Genomic DNA, 20,077 nt, shown 5'->3' with positions numbered 1-20,077 from the left:
GAATACACTTCTGCCCAAAATTATACGACACCTCTTAATGATTTATTTCATCACTCGTAACAGAATAATAGTACCGATGGACGGACAGACAGACGGATTAAGAGGGAACAGAATTATTTTTAGATACTTACTCTTTAGCGTGGGGTACAATCGATAGCCGAAGTAGCAGCGCCAGTGCTCGGTGGGATGCGCCTTGGTGCAGTCCTCGGGCAGGAGTCCTTGCCACAGTTTCCAGCCGAGTCGAACAGCTTCACTGGAGGCGACAGCAGCTGGAGTGTAGGGTTCACGATCCAGGAACCAACCCGAGTCGCTGACACCACGAACTGTGACCTGAAGTTTGCGTTCATTGACGAGGAAATCGCGAACACGATCCAGATTGAGCATGACACCCAAACCGCCAGCAGAGGAGCCAACGAGCAAGAGTTCTCCGCCAGCAACGCGACCCAAACCCAAGGGAATGAGATCAGCAATCACTTGCCGTAAGATCAAGGCTCCCATGAAGCGCCAATTGTTCTCCAGATCACGTGAATCGGGTTCGGTGCGAGTTCCTGACCAGGAATCGCTGCTGCAATAAGGAACTAGGACATGATTGGCATTGTGCCAATAAGGATTCTCCTCGGCATGTGGCGATAAAATGCCACCAACTAAGGGAGAGAGAAAAGCGAAGATTAGTTGAAGTTGAAGTGGGTTTAAGATTGAAGCTTTTGACTTACCATCTCTGGTCTCTGGCCACTGGGAGCTGGTCATCAAGTGACGCAGACGCATCCAGCGAGCGCGACACGAGCGATTGTCAAAGCAATGCCAACCGCCTTCGAGGAACACGATCCACTTCTTGGAGTTTGGTTGTTTTCGCAGATAGAATCCAGCGTGAGTTCCATCGTTGCACGTGATGCTCGAGTTGGTCAACGAAACGCGTTTCAACGAGCGACTGTGATCGTTGTTGTTCTGGTTGTTGTTGTTGCTGTTGCTGCCAGTGGCGCCATTGAGAGCAGCATGCATCACCAAATACTTGCGCTGTATTAAATTATTGCTGCTGCTGCTGTCGGCGGGCAAAGAGTTTGCTTGCTGTTGCTCCATCTCGAGTTTCAGCGGTCTTGTCGCCACGCCCAACTCCTCCAAGTTGTCGCTACTGCTGTTGCTATTGCTGCTGTTGATGCTGTTGCTGCTGGCGTGCAGCGGCAACACGCTGAGCACAGCCAGCAGCAATATTGCTGAGCGTGACAGCAACCATTGCAGCTGTGTCGTTGACTGCAAAAGAGAACAGAAATATTGCAAGTTAGTAAATTTAATGAAATAAACTTACTTTTTTATAGATTATAGATATTGATAATTATAATACTTTATTCTTGAAAGACACTTAATTATAGATTGGAAATAAAAGAATAATTATAATACTTTATTCTTTGAATAATATTCCAAGAAAGTTTTCAATTGAATGTGTCTTAAAGTACCAAAAAAAATGTTAGTGTAAATTTGGTGTTTTCATCTTGAACACATTTATTTCAAAAATCTTCTTTGCATTGCAAACATATTTTAAGAATTTGTAGAGGATTCCTTTACATAAACCTATTAAAAGTTTATAAGCAAATATATCAGAGTAAAGGAAAGCTACAGCAAGATGGAGAGAGAAAGAAAGGACAACAACAGGAAATAGTAATCGAGAAGAGGTGAAAGATAGAAAATATGATTATTATAATTAAACGAACTTGTTAGCAATCAAGCTTAAGCTATGCTTAAGAGAGAGAGACGAAAGTTATAGACCTAGACTGAGATATATAATTGGACTTGAAAGGGCGACAACGATAGATACATTTGTGTATATATAGAGAGAGAATAAGAGAAAGGTGTAAGTTAAGCACTTGATAAAATATTATATATTATAGTAAGCTAAAAGCTATGTCTTAAACAAAGAGAAAGATATATTAAGATAGGAAAGAGATATTAAGATAGATATGGAGAGCAAAAGAGAGTTTGGAAAAGAAGTTCGTAGTAGAGAGAAATAGGAATTGGTAAAGTTAGCAATTGATAAAATATAGCTAGGAATAATATTTAAGAGAGAAAAATACATAAACAGAAGAAGTATGATGTATATAAAGATATAAAGTGAATAAGAGAAGGTCATAGAATAGGGAATAAGAGACAGAGAGAGACAGAGAGAGTAAAGCGTCAGTTTAACCTTTGATAAGATATAAGAATGATAAAAGCTTAAACAATTTGTTATTAGCAATAAAGTTTAAGCTAAGAGTAAAGTTAAGGTAAAAGGAAGAAGTAGTAGTAAGAGGTAAAGTGACTGAAAATGAGAAAGAGAGAGGGAGAAATAGAGAAGGTCGCAGTGAACGGAAGAGAAAGAGAGAGAGAGAGAGAGACAGTAAAGCGTGAGTTTAACCTTTGATAAGATATGATCAAGAACACAAATAATAACAACGAGTACTCGCATAAGCTACAAATTGAAAGACATTTGGGAAAGAGAGCGATAAACAGAGAGTAACTAAAAGAGAGCAAGATAGAGAGATAGAGAGAGCCGGCAATTGTTTGCTTAAACTCCAAGTGTGCTCACTCAGTTGCTGCTTCTTCTTCCACATCCACTTCCACTTCTCCCCTCCCTCCTTTAATCACCTTCAAGTTTGCTAGCTTTCTTAACTCATTCACAACTTTGTGTTGTTGTCAACGCAATAACAACGTGCTTCTTCCCTCCTCTGTCTCCCTCTCTCTCTCTCTCTCTCTCTCTCACTCTCTTGCGCTGTCTGTTTGTCAGTTGCTCTTGTGGTTTTCTGTTATTGTTGCTCTTGGTGCTGTTGTTGTTGTTGTTGTTGCCTTTGTATTTTGGCGGAAAAACTTGCTTTGATCAAAATGCGAGCAAGAAGCTTTGCGATAAGATCAAAGAAATTTTTGCCGCGCATTTCGTTACGTTTCTGTTGTTGTTCACAGAGTGAGCGAGAGAGAGAGAGAGAGAGGTGGGAAGAGTAAGCGAGAGAGAGAGAGAGAGAGAGAGAGATACAGAGAGCAGTTGCGGGATAAAGACAATTCACTCGGATTTTGGGCTCACAAATTTGATATTAATCATACGCCGCGTGGTTTGCGACCAAACAACAAATTTCACATTGTCATGGCCGTTGACGCGTGGTAATCAGCGACAACTCTCAGCTTGTTGTTCTCATTGTTGTTGTTGTCGATGTTGTTGTTCTTGGCTTTGAACTTAAGGTCGGCTGTGCACATCAATCAAAATGAGCAGCGGCGATTTGCTTGCCTCGATTCTTACGCTATTTTCCAGCAATTTGTAAATGATACAAGCAACAACCAACAACTGACAACAACAACAAGAATAAAACGCGTGCCGACACAGCGAGAACAACAACTCGAGTCAAAGGCAACGATTTTAGTGTCTCAGTGTGTCAGTCTGTCAATTGTGTCTCCGTTGTCTGTCTCTGCCTCTGCCTCTGACGTTGTCGCTGTCGTTGTTGCTGTCTCTGTCTCTGTCTCTGCATAAATAACCATTCAGAAATCGTAAAGAAATCTTCAATCAATGTTTATTTTGGCTTTGAAGTTGTGCCGCTGCCTGCGTCGCAGTCGCAGTCGCAGTCGCTGTTGACGTCGCAGACGCAGTCGCCGCTGGCAACGACAATTTGCAGACAAAATGCAAATGACACGAACAATTTCACGAGTTGCGAGGCCTACAAAAGAACAGAGAGAGATAAAAGGCAAGAGAGAAAGAGAGAGCACAATTATGGCAAGTTTTGTGCTGAGCCAGTTTTGAACTTGACCAGCGGCCAAAGTAACGGTAGCTCAATGAGCTATAAGCTTGCTTTAAGTCTTTGCTTTAACTTAAGTTGCAGCCGCAAGCTGTGGCTGCTCTCAATGTTGTTGCTGTTGCTGTTGTCGCAGTTGCTTCAATTTTCAATTTGAGTTTTGCTATCGCTGCCGTTTTTCGTTTTTTGATTGCTGCCTGTCAGCTGAGGCAGAAGGAAGCGGAGCAAAGAGCGTGTGTTGCGGGTTTGCGGGGTCTTTCCCTCTAGCCAAAGACTGCCAAACGAAACTCAAGCAACCAAAACCAAAAACACAACAACAACAACAAGAACAACAACAGCAACAATGAGAAAACACAACTCTCTGATGTTTGCCGCTTTACAAATTGACAAGAGTTCTAGCGCTAGAATTGAAGTCTCCGAGGGCAGCTCAAGCAGTTTGCCAAAAAAAAGCAACTAAGAAGCTGAGATGAATTTTTATTACAAATAAATACAGTATTATAATGAATAGTAAAATTGTTTTAATTATTTTACTAGCATATTTTAGATTATTTATACCATTAAAAATAATCAAAAACTTAGTTTTGAAATGTGCATTTAATAGAATTTTTAATGTAATGGAAATAATTAATGAGTTTTCCAAAAATAATTATACAATTAAGCGATGATTATTATTAAATGTTAATTTATAAATTCATGTTACTAATTTAAAACTATTTGTTGATGTATATAATCATATCTTAAGTTGCCCATTATTATTGTTCATTAACTTTGTGTTATTTGAAAAAGGCATATTGTAGATAAGTAAATATTAAAGAAATACGCCATCGATATTTTTTAGTATTTTGCTGTATATTATTTGGTATTTTTGTACTGTATGGTATTTTTTCTACAAAGTATATAGTATATATTGCAGATATGTACATATTAAAGAAATACTTCATCGATATTTTTAGTATTTTGCGGTATATTATTTGGTATTTTTGTACTCTATGGTATTTTTCAATGTAGTACTATATGATTACTACTATAGCATTATAAAAATAGCATTCCAAATATTTTTAGTATTTTTGTGGTATATTAATTCGGTATGCTTTGCTGTCAAATGGGTTGCGAATATCTCCCAGTCGATCACACTCCACTGTAGCTTTCTGATTGATTGTGTTCTTGACATATTAAGAATATATAATATTGGTTTTAAAAAATTCCTAAAATTTTCATATTACTTCATTGTTGTTATTTTCTTCTGTTAAGTGATTTAGACTGATTAAGACTTTTACTTAAAAGCCTCTAAGAAAAGTCTATTATTAAAACTGTTGACTATATTCCTATGCGAATAATTATATTGCTTTCTTAATTCTTCTTTCTTATTTTTTTTGTATATTGAACTTTATTTTTGCATAGTTTTGTAGCTGCCCTCGTTTATTGACATGCTTGACGATTTATTTTGGGCTGCGCCTACGATCTTCTGATGTTAACCACGACCCACCAAAATACAAAAAAAAAAAAATAAAAAACAAAATTACGTGTGTGCGCGGATTTACGCTTGAGTAAACAAAACGCGTGCCCACATTGACACAGAGTACACACACACACATAGAGAAACTAACACACACTTGAATAGAGTGAATGAAACTCATAGATACACAGATACAGATACAAAGATAGAGATACTTAGATTCAAGCGTACGTTGCACTTGTTGTTTACCTGTTAAGAGAAAAAACGGCAGCGCCGACAACATCAACAACAACAACAACGGCAACAACAACAACTACGGCAGCAGCTGCTATCGTTGTTGTTGTTGTTGTTGCTGTTGTTGTCGTCGGCTCCGCCAAAGGAAAAAATGTTCACAAGCGCCGCTTAATTACCCTATATAGCGTCTTAAGTTGCGCTATTAATTGCGGGCACTGCTTATTAATATTTTGCTTTTGGCTTGTTGCTGTTGTTGTTGTTGTTGTTGCTGTTGTATTTTCCGATTTCTTGCGGCCAAGCAAACGCCGACAAAGGCGCCTTACCAATCTCCACTCCGCTCTATCTCTCTCTCTCTCTCTTTAGTCTCTGCTCTGTCTGGGGGCTGGCTGGCAGCCAACTACTTGTCGCGACGATTAAATTGTCAGTTTTTATTAATTGCTGCAAATAGTCAAGTGCCGCTGTCGCTGTCGTAGTTGCTGTTGCTGTTGCTGTCGTTGTGGCTGTGGCGCTTAGCGTTTACCACGTTTTTTTTCCTCTCATTTTTCCCATTCATTTTATTTCATTTTTTATATTAAAATTAAGCATACGCCCCGTGGTGACTTGAATTGATTTGATTTGATTGCAGCTGTGTGTGCGAGTGTGTTTGTGTGTTTGTTAATTATAATGCCATTCGACATATGCATTTCACATTTCATTCTAGCTGCACTCGATTAAAAATGCATAAATATTTTGTCACTATAAATATTTGCTTGCCAATTTATGGCTGCTAATTATTTTCTATAGAAGAACTCAGAGTGAATTAATTGATTTTAAAAATTGAGTTAATTGATTTAAAAATATGGAAACTAATTTATGAGCCTTTTGATTTACTCAGCGATAAACGCGATTGACGAGCGAGTTTATTAAAAATAGTTTATGAGAAAACAAAATGAATTGATTGGCAATAAATTGAAGTGCGATTTATGAAATGTGCGGGCTTTGCAATTGATGTTTGATTTGCAGATTTGATTATAGATAAATCTGTATTTTTAACTGGTTATAAATTCATTAAAATAAATCACAACCTTTGAATTTCTAAGAACAAGCTGCTTGGTATTTTGTTTTATGAGTATTTCTATTTAGCTTCACTAGTTGCTATTTGCTAAAGTGAATTTTTTCATTCGCTAATCATAGATTTGAAATAGAAGTTATTGAAGCAATACTTTTGTATGGGGAAAACATTTACCTATTCAGGTTATTAGTTACTTTGGATAAATCAATATACCAAAGATAGTATTAAGTATATTTTTAGTATTTTTGTGGTTTAAGAAATCGGTATATTTCTGTGCTCTATTTTCAATTATTTCAACGTATTACTATATCATTATACTAAAAATAGCATCCAGTATATTTTCAGTATTTATATTGCCATTCTATGGAATTTTTTAAAATCAGTAGAGCACCCCTGATTATAGCTCTCTTTCTATTTATTAATAAATATATGTATGTAATTTAGTTTCCAGTTCTCTTTTAAGTAATTTAACAATCATTTTAATCGCTTAGCAATCATTTAAAGTTATTTTAAGTTATTCAACAAACATTTGCTTTACATTTTATGAACTTAATTCTTAGCTTGAGACGCCTCATTTGAAAATTATAAAAAAAAAAATTTACTAAGCTTCCTTATTATATAAATTGTCTCAAAATATATCACACACTTTCATTCACTACACTTTAATAAAAATCGCAACATAATCAATAACGACCTTGTCAATTCAAAGAAACCGAACACAACGTGCATTGCTTTTTCCCGCTCATTGCAACAAGTGTTGCTCTCTCCCTCACTTATTCTCGCTCACTCTCTATCTCGTTCTCTCCCTCTCGTTATCTCCCTCTCTTTCTATCCTCCCTTTGGCGGCTTATCGCTTACGTTTAAATAAATATCGGGCCAGGCATAAATAAACTTCCGTTGCCATTGTTTTTTTTTTCGTGGCTTTTGTTGTTAATGTTTGTTGTATTATTGTTGGCAGTTTTTTCTTTTGTTGTTTTTTATTTGCATGCGTCTTTTAAGCAATTTAATTTTAAAAAGGAAGTGAAATTTAATAAGCTGATCTTAGAAGTAAGTGAATCATTACTGAAAACAAACTAAAGTTCTAAGTTGAGTTGATGTATTACTAAGTTGTAGAAATGTGCCTAATTATATTACGTTTTTGAAGGATTAATATTGAGTTAAATAATTTAAAATTTAAGCGTTGAAATTTATTTAAAATTAAATTACTTATGTCAAAATTACTATAGATGAAGTTTTATAATTTCAAAATTCGTTTCATTGAGTTAAAAATTCACATATAATTAGAATTTAATGCAAAATTAAATTATATATTTTAAGAATTAATATAAATGAAATTAGATCACTCCAAAGTTCGATTAATTGACATAAATATTTACATTGAATAAATGCATTCACGATTAAATTCATTTTCAAATTACATTAAATTTTGTAAGAATTTGAGTTAGAGAAATCCTTTTTTTTTCATTTTTCAAGGATGAAGATAACTTTTGATGACTCCAAATGTTCATATTTTGAAATGTTATGCATAAATTGTATATTCATCTAAATGCCAAGTTTTAAATCTATTAAAATTTCGAAGTAAATCAAAGCTTAATTTATCTTCAAAACTGCATTTAAAGCTCAGTTTGAAGTTGGGTGCTTAGATTGGTTATTGAATTGTGGTCTTTAGCTAATTGCAGCGTTGATGTTGAGCGTTTAACCCTGCCCAAACTCTGCCCAACAGTATTACCCTACAAAGTGCAGCCAGAGCTGACATCCCGCCATCCTTGTGTGTTGTTGTTTGTTGCTGCCTTCGAGGCATACATAAAATACACCTGTTTGCAGCAATTTAATACTTTGTATGGCAGGGAAATAACGCGATGCTGTTGCGCTGTTGTTGTTGTTGTTGGCTACTGCAATGCCACGCAGGTAATTCGGAAGCAGCCTCAAATGAAGCCGCAAGCAAACTGGCAACAGGCAGCGGGAAGCGGGGAAAAACAACAACAAAAGCCAATGCCGCGGCCCAAAAGATGAAGCCAAGTGCCAGCAGGCAAGCAGGCAGGCAGCGTTATTAGACCGGACCCCGACTCGACTGTGTTTGTATCTGCATCTGTCTGTGTGTGTGTTTGTATCTTTGTATCTGTGGGATGTGCGCACGTCTGGCGACGACGACGACGCTGATCGCTTTTTACTCTGAGCGCGCTAAACCCGTGCCGTTTTTGGCTTTGTACTTTGCCGCCTGGGGTTTTGGTTGGACCGTTGCCTTTGCGGCATGTTGCAAAGCAGATCGCAACCGAGGCAGCCGAAGCAGTTGAGGCAGCAGTTGAGGCAGCAACCAGTTCCCGACGCTTGGCTTGTAGTAGTATAAAGTATTAAAAGCCAAAGGCACTCGTCGCACTCATTGATCTTAACTTTGAAAACAGTAGCAAAACTTACTACGAGCTAAGAGTTCTCCTCCAGCTGCGGATTGGGACTCAAAAGCCAAGTGGAGCGCACACGAAAGCGGCCTGCACTTTGTTGTTGTTATTGTTGTTGCTGTTGTTGTTGTTGTTGTTGCTGATGAGGGTTTTTTCGGTTAGCTATACTTAAAATGAGTCTCGTTCTCTGTCGGTCTCTTTTGGCCTTTGTTTTGTTCGTGTTTCGTGTTTCGTGTATTTTCGGAACTCTGTTTTCTGTTTTTTTTTCTGGCTTTTTGCGCACGCAGGCAAATTTAATCTCATTTTTTAATGCCCTTGCAAAGGATTTTCAAATTGATTTCGATTTCTGCGATATGCTAATGTCGTAAATAAAGCTGTAGGGTTTCTCTTCTTTATTTTTTTGTTTCTGTCTCCATCTCCAACTTTTTTTTTGTTTTTCGGTCTCGAACTTAAGTCGGAAGCTATTAATTTTAATTGACGTGCTACTGTTTTTTCTTTTGTGCCTCAGCGGCAACTTTTGATATTTTGTTTCGATGTGAAATACAGTAGTCCCTTTTAATTTGTGTGTGTTTGTGTTTCGAACTCACCTGTCTGCTGTTGTTGTTGTTGTTTTTAATCCATTTATAAGCGAGTGCTGCCATGGCGTTCGCCTTTGCTTTAGCTTCGATTGTGTTGTTTAATATTAGAATTGCAATTGCAATTGTTGTTGATACTTTTGCTTGCCTTTGACTTGGCTTTAATCTTTGTTTTTAGCACTGTTTGATATCAATGCATTTCAATTTGTAGCACTTCATGTTTATTTTTGCACATTGTCAGCACTTTAAACACTTTCATATATTTTTGCTATATTCTTGCTTTCGATATATATTTTCTTTGTAATATTTATATATATTTTTCTTTGAATATTTATGTTTTGCTTCACTTGGCCCGTTTCACACGACTGCGATTCAAAAGACAGAGAGGAGAAGACACACGTCCGCACACGTCGAATGCTCGAAACGGAATGAAATTTTTACCTTGCCTTCGCCTCGCTCTTTGCCGAGCGTCGTCGACGTCGCAGTCGCCGTCGCTGTCGCAGTCGCTGTTGACGTCGCTTTGCTCACGTGCACTCGTTCGCTTGCTCGCTCTCACTCGCTCTCTTTTGCGCTCTGTCGCTCTCTCTCTCTCTCTCTATATATTTATGTTTGCTTGGCGCGCTCTTTTCTTGGTCTTCGTTTTTGTTTAGAATACGCAAAATAATAACAAAACTAATAATAAACTGCAAGGCAATGCAATTTGAAAAAATTATGCGATCGCTCTCTCTCTCTTTTATCTCTGTTGCTCCCTCTGCTGACGGCGACTGCGACGCCGACTGCGCGACAGCTACTTGTTAATAATCGTCTTACGATTATGGCCGCTTTTATCAGCGCCTTTGATCTGCTTAATCGAAAGCCGAAATGGCTTCTGGTTTTCGTTTCGATTTCGACTTTTTCGGCTTCGCCATTTTTTCCTTGCTTTGCTTTTGCATGCGCGTTCGTTGGCTAAGTCTTTTGTTTTGCTCGCACTTTAACTCACATTTAATGCTAATTTAATGTAATTGCAATTTTTTAATGCACTTATGCTTCGCTTTTAAATCCCCCGCTCGTCTTCTCAACTCTCTCATCACATAAATATATATTTTTGTTTTTTTATTTTTGATTTCTTTTAATGCGCCGCATTTTTGTGTTTTATGATCGCAAGCGCGCATTTCTTGGAATGAGCCGCGGTCCATTCGCGAGTGGCGAGTGGCCCTGGAATCATACGCATACAATAATCATGGAAGTGTCTTCTTTTATACATATGTGGGATGGCGGCTTAAACACATAAAATCTCAATAAAGTAGTCAGCAGCGACTTTTATCTAATTGTAAATCTAAAAAAACAAAACCGAAAAAATGAATAAAATACGAAAATACGAAAATACTTTTAATTCCCATACACGAAATTGCCAAGAGAGAAATCATCAGCAGCAGCTTAAAGGTATTTTATTTTGTGTGTTTGTCTCTTTTGATTTTAATTTTAATTTTAATTTTTTATTTTTCGTTCGATTTATCGACAGCAGTCGGCAGGGACTTTGGCCCTTTTTGGTGGTAGGCATTTTCATTACCATTTCTATACGAAATTCAATTAATGACCGATCATTAAAAGCAACAACAACAACAGCAACAAATGTGGCTTTGATATTTCGCCGTTGCCGTTTGCTGCTGTTGGTGACGTTGCCGAAATCGAATTATTTCAATCTTTTACGATCTTTCAACGCCGCATACTTGATTTAACTGCCCACAAGAGAGCGAGAGAGAGAGAGTGAGAGGGAGAGGGAGGAAGAGAGCGAATAGGCTGGGCAATAAAAATGTATTTCGCAAAAGGCGACTAAATGGATTTCAGCGCTCGTCCCCAGTTGATAGAGAAATTTGTAGGCCTAAAGACAAACAAGAAACAAGAAAAACAACAACAACAGCAACAACAACAAGTTGTGCGGCGGCAAAGTTGAAAGTGAGAATTGGAAAGGCGCTGCAATAATTTTGCATTAAGTACAAGTCTCGCGCACTCGAGTTGCGAGTGTACGCAATTATTATGCGGCGACATCTCTGGAGATTATTGGATGCTCTTGCTCTTGCAATCGCAATCGCAGCATTGCTCATACGCAACGTGTGCTGTGTGGTTGGCTGCTGCATTGGGGGCAATTAAAACGCCGCTGGACAGCACGCGATGAATGCCCATAAACATTTAACGCGCAATCAGCAGGGAGCAAGAGCAACTAGGGCTGCAACTCTTTTGGTTGCAACAATTACAAGACACAATTTGAAAGCGGATCGCAGACGATCATCGTTGTGATCATCATCATCATCATGATGAACAGCGAGTGCTACTTTTGCCGAACATAACAACAAGACGAAACAGATGATCGTTGAGGTTGAGGTTGCCCCATCGTAAGTGCTGCTGCTGCTGCTGCTGAGCGGGGACATGGACATTCATTTCGCTTAAGCGCACTAACCGGTCGGTGTCTTTGATCCTGGCATTCTATTGTTCCGTTTCAAAGGCCACTATTATGTAAACAATCGGCAGCTTTGATCTTGGCCGCATCAAAGTGTTGCCGCCACCTTTCATCTTTTGCCGCATTGCCCAGCGACGCCAGCAGCAGCGGCAGCAGCAGCAACTGATGATGATGATCATGATGTTGATGATGATGATGGTGCTGCTGCTGATGTTGCTCATGATGTTGATGAAGCAGCGGTGGCCACTGCGTAGTTGCTGTTGCTTCCACTGAGCTATATAATTTCGCATGCTAGGCCAGAACACCTGGAGCCATCGCATAGTTGTTGCTGTTGCTGTTGTTGCCGCTGTTGCTGCTGCTGCTGTTGGCATCATAACTTTCAGCATAATCTTCAAAGTCGCCGTCGCAGTCGCTGCGCTTGACATCAATCGTGCAGCATTTCTCTCTCTCTCTCTCTCTCTCTCTCTAATCTCTCAACAGATGTGCACAAGTCGCGCTCGATAAGCAATTAAAATTTGTTGAGCAGTCAATGCTGCACAACTTTATTAACGGGTCACCAGAGAGAGCCAAAGAGAGTTACGGTAACGGCCTTTGATCCTTTGATGCGGCAATCCCGCAGCATTAAATGTTGCCGTCGATGTTGCTGTTGCAGCTGCCAGTGGTTGCTCGTTTTGCAACAACAGCTACAATGTCTGGTGGGAAAAGCAACAGGTGCTACAGATCAACATTCTGTCAAGCGTCCCTCCAGCTTCACATCTCTATCGCTGTCTCGTTTCTCCCTCTTCTCGCTCACTCTTTTGTGCAGCTCTAATTTCAGCAGATTATCATCATAATTGCATTGCTCTTGAACGCAGTTTCTCGCTGGCTGTTGTTGCCATTGCGGCCAATTCAAAAAGGTTGAGAAATCCACAATTTATTGCAATTTCGCTAAGAATATTATTTATGCATAATTAATATGTCTAATTCGATTTTAAAATACGCTTATGCGCAACTTTGTGTGGCAATTATTATTTATAGAAATGAGATGATTTCTTTAAATTGAATTTAATTTTAATCACAATTTATTATATGTTTATTTTAGTCAGAGTTCCTGAATATGAATATTTATAAAATCGACTTTAACTAGGCTTAACAAAAGTTACGACGATTTTATGGTAATGTGCTTACTAAACGGATTTTGCAAACAGTTCCATAATTATTTTTTTTGTCTTATAATTGTATATTACGTTTTTTAAAATGTTTTTTTTTAGTATGTTTACTCTGTTTAAGTAGAAAAGGCAAATTTATTATATTAAAAATATAGATATAGTATTACATTCACAATATAAGATAGAGAGAAAAGTATACCAGACTTTGACCCAAATCTACCAAAATCCGTAGTAGACGATTTTGCTAACGCACAAGTACATATTTCTTATATATCTTCAACCTTTTTTTCCGATTGTTACCAAATTTTTAGGAATCATACAAACTAAAACGGAGTTGCCTCCTTCTGTCTGTTACATTCAACTCATTGAGGTGCTATGTTATTATACCCTTCTACCCTGTTGATAGCGGGTATAATCATTAAAAAAAAGTGCACTTACAATTTTAATTATCGTATCGAAAAATTGTAGAAAATTACAACACTATTAACAACTTTAATTCAACTAAATTATTATTCTTAATTTATGTAATTTGTTCTAGAAACTTTGATGAAATATATAAAAGCATAAAAATAAATGGTTAGGAACATGCAAATTATGCAAAATGTCATTACTTAGTTTCCAATATAGCCTGTATTAAAACAATAGTAATAATCGTAATAAGTTCACATCTTACGGGGCATACATATAGTTCTAAAATTATATGTTCAAGTAATAGATTAAGATTTAGTGTACATTAAATTGTTAATTTTTGTTGAGAAATAAATGAAAATAGGTTCATGTTCAATTTAAGGAGGAAATAAAGTTTTAAGTACATGTTTAAGTATATTTTCATGTGCAGTAAGAATGAAGTACTTCATCGAATGTAGTACCGAATCGGACATTTAGTATATTTTAGTATTTTTCGGTTTATTTTAAGAATAATACCACACTGTTTCGAGCACACTTAATTGGATTTTTCCTTCTTGTTTTTTAGTATATTTATTGTTTTTAATTTTTATTCGTATGAGATGGAAATAAATTAATTAAAAATTGTTCTTGTTGTTGAAATATATGTAAACTACGTTTTGTTAAATTAATGTAAAGTGAATGGAATTAACTGAAAGAGTAAGTTGGGTTAAACTGCTTTAAATATAATGATATTTGGAAATATTTGTAGGGTTCATATTATTATTTTGAAATTTATAACTATTTATATATTTTATATATACTATTTTAAAATTGAATTGCAAACACATTGACTTTTCTTGAAATACAGCTAAACTTTGAGCAAGTCGGCAGCTCTGTGCATTGGTCAAACGCAAAATTAGCAACGGCAAAGCAAGAGGCATGTGGCATGAGGCATGAGGCTAAGAGGCAGCCAGTTGTGTTGTTGTATTGTGTTTTGGGGCATTTGGGAGTTAGCTTGATTGCGTTGCCTCTCTCTTGCTCTCGCTCTCTCTCTCTCTCTCTGTCTCTCTCTCAGTTTGGGTTGTTGTTGAGTTTTGAGTCTGCTCTCCACGCTCCACGCTCGCTGCGGCTCACTTGGCGGCAAATTGCTGTTGCATGGCCATCGTCGACGACGACGACGACGTCGCTGGCGTCGGCAAAACAACAAAGTGGAATCTCTGCATTGGGCACACGCCATTCCCAACATCAAAGAGCGCCGACCGAGGCACAGATTTCTGAGGCTGCCGCCACCGTTGGGGCAGCAGCAGCCAGAGTAACAACAACAACAACAGTTGCTGCTGCTCATTTGTGTTTTGAGGCGCATTGTGCGACGCGCGTGTTAAGTGGACTGTGAATATGAAAGGAAAGTTCGAAGTAAGAAGTAAAAAAAACATACAAGAAGAAAAAAACCAACTTTTGCCGCCAAATAAATGCAGACAAGGCAGCTCCTGCCAGCAACCAGCAACCAGCAACCACTGTCCACAGTCCAGTCTGTTGTTGTTGTTGTCGTTGCGTCTGTCTCCTTGCATCTTGCGTCTCTGGCGTCTCTGTGGTTCTTAATCAAGAAACGCATCGGCGGCGTATCACAGTAGCACTTTAAACGTAAATTGCTTTTAACATGGTTATTACAATCTTAACGTTTGTCTGGCCGGCCACGAAGCACTTCAGGCAACAGGTTGCCAGTTGCCAGTTGTTTGTTGTTGTCGGTTGCTGCTTGCAGTTGCCGCTGGCAGTAATAGAAGTCAATGTTGCTGCTGTGCTTTGTAGGTTTCGTTTCGATTCGTTTCGTTTTGTGTGTGTGTGTGTGTGTGTGTGTGCCCGTTAGCTTGGCAAACGTTTCGATCATCATCGGTCTTTGTCTCTCGATCCCCCTCCTCGGAGATTGTTGTAATTATGATTGCGCGATTATGATTGGATTAGTCGGATTGTCGGTAGCTTTTTGCTTGAAGTTTGCGTCTTAATCGAAATTGTTTTGTGGCGGAAATGAGGCAAATGCCAGGCCAGCTGCTAATTAGTTAACGCGCTCTCTCTCTCTCTCTCTCTCTCTCTCTCTCTCTCAACTACAGTAAACCAATGAAGAACGAAACACCAAGAATAGCAGGCAACATCAGCAGTAGAAGCAGATCAAAAGGGCAGGCCGCAGGATTAAAGCAACAAACAGCAAGCAGCGAGCCTTTTCTTTGCCTGCTTTGGCTGCCTCAACACTGTTGCGGCTCAGGGCGATAATCTTGCATTTAAATATTTCGCTGGAAAACACGCAAAATCCGCTGACTTGTCACACCTTGTGGCCAGGTAAGTTCACACAGCGACAACTGCAACCAACAGCAGCAGCAACCAACAGCAGCAGCAGCAGTTGCAACAAACTGTGGCCTTGCAAGTATGTAAGTGTGTTAACGTGTGTGTGTGAGTGTGAGTGTCAGGTGATCAAAGTGCGTGCCGCTGATTAAAAAGGGGGAATTTGTCGCCCTTTTATACCCTGTAATGAGCTGTTGCTGATGGGTGAGTGTCACATGAGAAAGGTAATAAAATAAACAGCTATAAGAAAGGAATGAAATAAGATAAAATAATAACGATAGAATAAAAATAAAGAAAAAGAAATTTAATAAATACAATAATTAAAATCATTAAAATAAATGCAATAAACAAATTGAATAAAATCTATAAAACAAAGAAGAGAACAAAGAGTCAAGTTTGCTCGATACAAAACAATAAAAACAGAGCGGTATTAATTTAAAAATATCCTAAATTAATATATCACATAAATACTAAATGGTATATTAATATAGTACTTCATTCAAAATATACCACAGAGTATAAGATATTCCAGATTGTTAGCCAAAGCAACTAAGGCGTTTTTACCCATGCAAAAGTATTTATTTAATAATTTTAAGGGGAGATATAAATACTATAGTTATTATTGTATACCTCTCTATATATAAAATTACACTTCTTAATCCGTTTTTGTCAATTTGCCCTGCCGAAAGAAAGCGTGATAACCCTTTTTTTAAACAAACTTGATCTGATGTCGAAAATACCTCTATATCTTATAGTCTCCGAAATGTTTTATACGGACCGAGAGGGACATGTTTAAGTTTAAATTAAATAAAAATTTCGATAAAATGGAATAGGTTATTGTTTGAAATTAAGTATTATATATAATATTAAGTTGAATTTGTAATTATATAATATTTCAAATGTTATAGAAATCAGAAAGATAAAAAAAGTTGCACAATGTATGTTTCTTTCAAAGATGGGGGGAAATTTTATATTCTTTATCTCTTACTATTTTGGCGCATTCTAAGTTATATAATATATAATAATATAATAATTTTAGCAAAAATACATATTTCAATAGCGAGTTAATATTATGATTTCCACAGAGATTTTTATTGGGTAAGTAGTAATTATTCAACATATTATATTTTGTTTGTGTATACAATCAATCTTAATTATATCATAACAAAAACTGTACCTAAATTTCTTAAATATATTATGAATATATTGAGTAGAGTTGGATAAAACTTTAGACATCCATTTTTCAGATACAGTTTTTATTATGTTATAATTAAGATTGAACAATTTTTAATTTTATCAAATATTTGTACTATTTGCTGGGTATTCTCCCGTTGATCATTGAATATCGTCAATTCATATTCAGTTACAGTTGCTATTAAGATATAATTAGGTTTAATCCATTTTTCATCTCATCACATTATTTGTATTATTTGCAGGGTATTCTCCTGTTGATCATTGACTAGCGTAGAGCAGAGAGAGGCAGCTTGTGGCTGCAGCGCAAGTATTTAATTTCAGGTAAATTTGTAAGATAAATAATTGTCGCTTACCTGACGCGTCGCGCTTCAAAGAACTTCATTGTGTTTTGCATATATGCAGCGCATCGATGCATTGTAACTTTGGCCAAAAGGACCTTCAAAAGGACCGACTGTAAAACTGAGTGTGTGTGAGTGTGAGTGTGCGTAGATTATGGACAACAGCAACAGCAGCAGCGACAGCGACAACGAGCGGCATTGTTATCATCAGTGTGGGCCTTTTGTAACGTCTCACGCTGGGAGCGGATCACAACAGCGGGACATGGACGATCAATAACGCTCGGCCGCATACTTTTGAAGTTGACTGTAAGTCGTCGCTCTGGGCTTGTGCTGCATCAAATTTAGGTGGAACTGCGCATGTGTGTGTGTGTGTATGTGTGTGTGTTAGTGTGCCATGCTGTCAAAACACTCAGAATGCGCCACACACGGCGAACATCAGAGTGTGTTTTTATATTTTATTTCACTTTAGCATTGTTTTTTTTCGTATGATTTTTCGGAGCAGATTGAAACTTCACTCGCTCGTCGCATGATGACGAATCGGAAATGGTTCCACAACAGCATCGATAATCAATAAGCCGAGAAATGTAAGAACTCTTACACGAGCCCAAAAACTGAGACTCAGAGACAGTCACTGAGACAGAGACAGTGACTGAGACTGCGACTCAGACTCTGACTGAGAAGCAATCTCCCACTGAGCGCTCATCAAATTGTGCCAAGATTTACGAGCCCCTTGATTGAGTTTTCTTGTGCTTTGAATACGGCAAACTTCAGACAGGACCACACCACAGCACACACTGCGCTCCGCACACAGCAGAAAGAAAGAGATCTCTGATCGAAGATATCGCCACCATGGATCCAACATTTCGGTTAACATTGTCTGCCAGCAACAGCCACAGCCACAGTTGAAGTTGCTCAACTCGCTGTCTCAGCTCTGTGGCAACACGCGTTCTTCCTTATAGGATGACAAATTGTCCTCGGATACTTGCAACATCTTGATTGAGTGCTGCAACATGCCGCAGTCGAAGTCACAGTCGAAGGTTCTGTGGTAGTTTTAGAATGTTGCAGCTAAAGGAAGATTACGCATCAACCTAGGATTAAATGGCTAAGAAAACTGGAATGAAAAGAGATATTGGTTTTTGAATACTATAGTCAGAATAAAATCATAATAATAATAAACATACATGTTGCAATTTTCAGTCAAAATTCTTTTGACTTAGTCTTTTCAAATATGACAAAATTTGGAATAAATGTGACATGGCATAATTAGAATCAAATGTTACTAAATGTATGATTAATATGTAACATACATACATTAAAATATTGTTATCATAATAATGCTAAGAAGAAATAAGTCAATGATATATTTGATACTAAAATTGACAACTTTATGGGGAGGTTAATTAAATATCCCATTTACATATATGTCGAGTTAATATGAATTTAAAAAGTTCATAAATATTATTAGGTTCAACTTAATTAGATGTAGGATTCATTCACCGCAGAGATTATAAAACAATCTGATTGTAGCATTCACCATACATTTCTTCGTACCTGTAGAAATAAAATAGAATATTTCTAATCAAACGATCTATTTAATTATTGAACTAATCTATTTAACTGGTTATTCAATTTTTCTACTTGCGTATAATGAAAACAATTTACACGACAACTTAGCAAAAAGCATTATTAAATTGATCGCATGTTTTTAAGAATAAAATCAGCTAAAAACATAGTTCTAAATGCAAAAAGAGTCTTAAATGTGTCTATGACTTTGGTCGGGCTGCCTTAGACTGCATTAAGTTCCAGGACGATGACGATGCTACAACGACCACGACAACAACAACTTCGATAACGGAAGCAACAACATCCATAGACAACAACTACAACAATGTAGGCATAGGCGTCACCGGCAGCATCAACTCCAACGCAGAGCCTTAGCACAGAAAACAAGTTGTAAATACATCTTAAATATCATCTTCAACTTACCTTCATTCAACTGTGTTCCCCCTCATGAAAAGAAATTCAAATGATTACATATTAAAAATAATACGAACAACTAATCTTACTAGTTTCATATCTTTTTATTTATCAAGTGCAATATTAAGGATTCCCAAATAAGAGATATTCTTTATTCACTGTTGTTTGTTTGGATCGATTTATTTATATTTAAATTGATACCATTTTAAACTAAGGAAGGACTTACAAAGTATAGCTTGAAATGTTTTTAGATCAACATTCATTGAACTCAACATTTACGACATTCATTCACAAACCTCAAATATGTACAATAAAACTATCTATTTGTTAACCTAGTTGTAAACAACACGTATACCCCACTTTTCATTAACAATATTTTTGTGGAAAGCTACTCGAAACAGCTGAGTACAGTAAAGAAAGGTTGCAACAGCTGCACAAAGTTGCCAAAGACAAACAAAAGTCATATTATATAAGCGCAGTTGTCAGAGGTGAAGAGTCAGTGCATAACACGATGCGTTTAATAATACTTTTTGGTCTTCTTGCCTGCGTGTTGCTTGTGCAACAAGCTCAATCTCTGGCTACTGGAACTAGTGCTACTGGTACTAGTCCTACCACAACATCTGGAACTACGTCAACAACCGCAGCATCCATATCTTCTTCATATTCTTCATATTCAGACAGCAGCTCTAAGCTCAAGCGCTATAAACGATTGATTAAGTCCTTGAGAAAGGAGAACAAAAGACTGAAGAAAATTATTAAACTTTTGAGAAGGCGTCTGCGCAGGCTAAATAAGAAAAATCGAGG

The 20,077-nt window shown here is 37.4% G+C and overlaps 2 protein-coding genes across 3 annotated transcripts in view; both read right to left on the bottom strand.

Moving 5' to 3' along the window:
- The window catches only part of LOC133845969 (palmitoleoyl-protein carboxylesterase NOTUM), a 75,668-nt gene that overhangs the window by 3,121 nt on the left and 52,470 nt on the right, over positions 1-20,077 (bottom strand). Inside the window, exons 1-3 of one of the 2 annotated variants that reach the window (XM_062280661.1) lie at positions 9,471-9,881; positions 714-1,248; positions 132-644 (exon numbers count right to left, since the gene is read on the bottom strand). In XM_062280661.1, the coding sequence (XP_062136645.1) occupies positions 132-644; positions 714-1,248; positions 9,471-9,524 (1,102 nt within the window). In that variant the 5' untranslated portion in view covers positions 9,525-9,881. Of the gene's footprint in view, positions 1-131; positions 645-713; positions 1,249-9,470; positions 9,882-20,077 lie in introns of those variants that run through there. The other variant, XM_062280662.1, reaches the window with a different exon arrangement.
- Positions 17,800-20,077, bottom strand: part of LOC133845971 (kin of IRRE-like protein 2) — a 151,351-nt gene continuing 149,073 nt past the window's right edge. The window contains exon 7 of the mRNA XM_062280668.1: positions 17,800-18,407. Within this exon, the coding sequence (XP_062136652.1) occupies positions 18,391-18,407 (17 nt within the window). The 3' untranslated portion in view covers positions 17,800-18,390. The remainder of the gene's footprint in view (positions 18,408-20,077) is intronic.

Source organism: Drosophila sulfurigaster, chromosome 3 (genome assembly GCF_023558435.1).
Source record: "Drosophila sulfurigaster albostrigata strain 15112-1811.04 chromosome 3, ASM2355843v2, whole genome shotgun sequence".
Lineage (NCBI taxonomy): Eukaryota > Metazoa > Arthropoda > Insecta > Diptera > Drosophilidae > Drosophila > Drosophila sulfurigaster.
Note: the sequence above shows the minus strand (reverse complement) of the source record. Positions and strands in the feature narration are given on the sequence as shown.